The following is a 3991-nucleotide window of genomic DNA, read 5'->3' on the forward strand; positions in this document are numbered from 1 at the left end:
GTCCCCAGATGAAGTGGGCCAGGGAAGTAAGGGTCAGGTGACACTCAGACCAGCTCGGTATGTTCCAGGATTGGAGGAAGGGGCTGAGCAGCTGTCGGAGAGGCTTGAATAAAGCAGTTGGAATCCCAGTTTAATGGTGGGAGTCTATAGTTTTTGCAATTGTCTTTTTAAAAAAAATTAGTATATATTTGTAATATATAATACATTCACCTTGGGAAATTAATACATATACATACCATATCTTAATCATTTTTTAAGAGTAAGAAAATTTACTGGGGAAAAGTAATGGGGAATAGGAATAGCTCTTGAGAGAAAAGAGGGGTCCCAAGTGGGCTGCCAACAAGCCCACCTTTCAAACCAAGTTTTATAGAGCAACATCAAGAAGTGGGTACCACGAGGGTCAAAACTATAATTAACCAATATGATTACAAGTATAGCCACTTGGCTAATATCGATCCAATAGTAGCAAGGCCATGTGGATGACATCATTAACCGTGGGTGATAATCTACAGTCTTAGTAGTGTTAGTGGGTAGGAGAGGAGGGCCCACTCCTAATGAGCTAATGGTTTATTTATAACATCTCAAGAGAGTAGTATCAATAATCTCCACGTTCCATTTATCCCTTAGGGAAGTAGGCAAATCTGGCCATTGTGATTTAAATTCTCTTCAGATGTACCTCCAACACATCTTAGTCATGTTTACTTCCCTTCCCATCTCCACTATTGGCCTGTTTCCTACTTATCTTTTATCTTAATGTTGTTTAACCTGTGTCTGATTTCACTTAGCATCATCATCTCAAGGTGCATCCATTTTCCTACAAATGACTTACCTTTTGTTGGGCAGAGTAGCAATTTTTCAGCTTCTAGGTGATACAACCCTTTGAAATTGTCTATTGCACCCAGACAAAAGTGTAAGCAGTGTCCTTATTGGACCAATTGGACTGGTGTTTATTTGAGGTAAGGTCTCACTGTGTAGCCCCCTGGCCTTAAACTTGCAATGATCCTCCTGCCTCAGTTTCCCTAGTACTGGGATTACAGGTACGTGGCATCACACCTGGCAGGGACTGGTGCCTTTTGGAACTAGTTAAGTGTGTGCCATATAGCCAGGGATGCGCCTTTGGACTTGATGTACTAGTGGTGAAGGGGCGACAGAAAGGTTTCAATCAGTCTGTCTTCCAAGAATGCCCCTAGTGGTCCCTGTATTCAATCTTGAATAGGAAGGACAGGATCCCTGGGGCCTCAGCACAATGAAGGTAGTGGCAGTGGCAGCAGGAATCTGGAGAACAGCCCTGTGCAGTCCTTCCCACTCCTCTATTCCATCCAGGTCTGTCACACCTAGCTGCCTGCAATCCCACTATGGGCCTCCGAATTGCTGGAAGGACGCCAGACTGCATTGCATCCCTTTAGGCTTCCATGAAGAACACCTCCAGTCAGCTTATCTCTTTGCAAGTAACTTTTATTTTTATTTACAACAGAACTGGTGGCTTTACTCCTCCATCTTTAGGGATACTTGGCATCAGCAGCCAGACGGAAAGTCCGCACTGAAGTCAAACTCGTTCTGCCCCAGCCACAGCTCTGGAAGCTCATTGGCTCGGTCCAGTCCCAGTTCCACCACCAGTGACATCAGCACTTCCTCATCCACTGGGTCAGAATCGATTATAGCAGGGCTCTGGGCACCAGCAGGAGAGAGGGTCCCCGCTCCTCCCACCTGTGCCCCAATGCCCCAGTTTTGCAGAGGCCCAGCCTCCCCAGACTGACTGGGAGTGGCAGCGGCCATCCCATGATACTGGTTATTAAGTTTCTGCAGCTGCATACTGGCCAGCAGGTGAGGGGTGGGGTGCAGGTTGAAGGGTGGGGCCTTAGCGGGAGGGGTGGAAGTAGGAGAGCCTACTGGAGATGGAGATCCCGAGGAGCTAGTGGAAACCCCGCTGGCCTTGGTTCCATTGGAGGCCACCCCAGGGTAGTGCAGAATGGCCACTGCTTTTCGATCTTTCACCCCTAGGTTAGAGTAGGCCAGAGCATTCATCTCCTGGTTGGCGTCCTAGAAGACACAAAAAGGCACACCATAGGACCCTTGTTCCTGGTTTGTCCTCACCATTCAGCAGACCTGGAAGCCTCCTTCAGGTACTTTACTTAGGAGTAGAGGTGGGGAGGCAGCAAGGTGAATCCTTAGAAAGTTAGGCCCTCAACCCAAGTATCTGTGCAGAGATCAGACCCCAGTTCTAGTGGTGGGGCACCCACCATCCTGAGTTGACAGCTTTCTTCTCCCTGCCAGGACCCTTCACCCCACTCTTCAAAAAAGGGCTTCCTGTGGTCCCTCTCTTCAGCCTTTTACCTCTTTAATATGGTGGCTGTGTTCCATTTTCTCTGCTCTGCTCCATTCCCCGCCACCTTTCAACACCCATGGTGGGTTCAATATGATCACACATGGGCAAAAACTATTCTCATTCTCCCCAGAGAAAGCCTTGCTGTCTTCTCTCTGCCAAGGACACCAGCTAGATATCACAGCTGGTGGGGGGCTGGCCCGTGATCCTCCAATAGTTTGTCTTTCCTTTCCTCTGTTTTCATCTGCAAAATGGTAAAACTCACCTCCTTCACGGGGGAGGTGCCGCCCTTGACATCCAGTGCAGGTCTCGACATAGTTGGCATTTCAGAGCCTTGGCAGGAAAGGAATACACCGGCGGGAGGTGACACTGCCAGCGGGAGCTGTTGCGCTGTGGGAGAGAAGAAACGGTAAGGGCAAAAGGCTTCATTGACCAAGAAAGCATTCGTGAAATCCCAAGTGGAGCGGCGCCACAGAGCTGCAAGGCAAGGGTGATGAGAGAGTTAAACTTAAGACCAGAGGCCAGCCGGGCTAAGGAAAGAGACCAAGCTGAAACTTTAGCTGAGGCTGCATCAGGCTTGATTCAACCTGCACTGTCAAGAGGTGACACATCTGATTATTCTTCATGAAAGTAATTTAAGTGATTTCCAAGTTCTAAATTAGGGCTGGGGGCCGGGGTACAGGGTGGCATGGTGCAGGCTTTGAGGGCACGAAGGTCCCCGAGTAAGCAAGGTACCGTGTCAGTGGAGAGCTGAGGCCTCCGCTGTGATTGGGGGAATGTGGGAAGCATTCAGGACAAGGAAGATCTCAAAAGCTGGAGGCTGCAGCAGGGACAGCAACAAGTCCACACAGCAAGTAGCCTGGGCTCCGAAGCCCTGCTCCGGGCATGTCCGAGATGCTGGGCCAATCAGGGCCATGTGGGGGCTCTGAAGCAGCAGGAGCCATGGAACAGCTAGGAGTGTCTGTTTCTTCCCTGTCGCAGGCCCCCTCCAAGACAGGCCCCAGCATTAGGCTTTCTCAGGAGCCCTGAGCCTAGCTGCACGCATCTGTACTGACAGGTGGGAATGATTCTTCCTGGAGGGAAACTGAGGCACGGAGGTTCGGCGGCCTTCCCGTCAGAGGGCAGTGCTTCAGGGAACACCATCTAGCACTCGTATGCCTCACTTGACCACCGGCCAAGTCCTCATACCTGGAATGACTCAGATGCCTTCCAAACAAATGATTCTCTGGCTCAAACGCTGAAAAGATAAGAGGAGGGCAAAAGGGTACCCCCGCGGTAGAAAAACTTCAAAACTGAAAATTCAAGTTAATTTCCTAGACACTTCTTTAGAAAATAAAAGCCCCACGTATTCTAGCCTTCACGGCCGACTAGAGATTTAGAATTCCACATTCATAAATACCTCCTGAGCCAAAGAAGCCCGGGGAGCCTAAAAGGAGTCTTCCGTCTTTCCGAGAGGGTTCCATTCCCCGAGACAGTACCCTCGCCCCACCTTCGGCCGGGAGGCCACTGGGGCTCTGCGCGGACACTTCCAGAGAGCGCCCACCGCTACCTGTCGGCGCCGGCGCCGCCCCGACCACGCACTTGCGGCTGGGCGGCGGGGAAGGAAAGGGGGCGGCAGGACGCGAGAAAATCGGACGCTGGCCGGGCGGCCCGGCCGGCCGAGAGCTG

General features: G+C 50.9%; 1 protein-coding gene and 1 long non-coding RNA gene across 2 annotated transcripts in view; one reads left to right on the forward strand and one right to left on the reverse strand.

The window, feature by feature from the left end:
* The window catches only part of LOC106146352, a 163559-nt gene that overhangs the window by 517 nt on the left and 159051 nt on the right, over nucleotides 1-3991 (forward strand). The window lies entirely within an intron of this gene.
* Cited1 (Cbp/p300-interacting transactivator, with Glu/Asp-rich carboxy-terminal domain, 1) lies at nucleotides 1438-3991 on the reverse strand (the record flags this gene model as incomplete). Its single annotated transcript, XM_005401687.2, is given in 3 exon segments — nucleotides 1438-2040; nucleotides 2589-2713; nucleotides 3723-3991. Coding segments are annotated over 3 exon segments (714 nt in total). The 3' UTR covers nucleotides 1438-1515.

The sequence above is a fragment of the Chinchilla lanigera genome, unplaced genomic scaffold, assembly GCF_000276665.1.
Source record: "Chinchilla lanigera isolate Chin_1 unplaced genomic scaffold, ChiLan1.0 scaffold00074, whole genome shotgun sequence".
In the NCBI taxonomy this organism is placed as follows: Eukaryota; Metazoa; Chordata; class Mammalia; order Rodentia; family Chinchillidae; genus Chinchilla; species Chinchilla lanigera.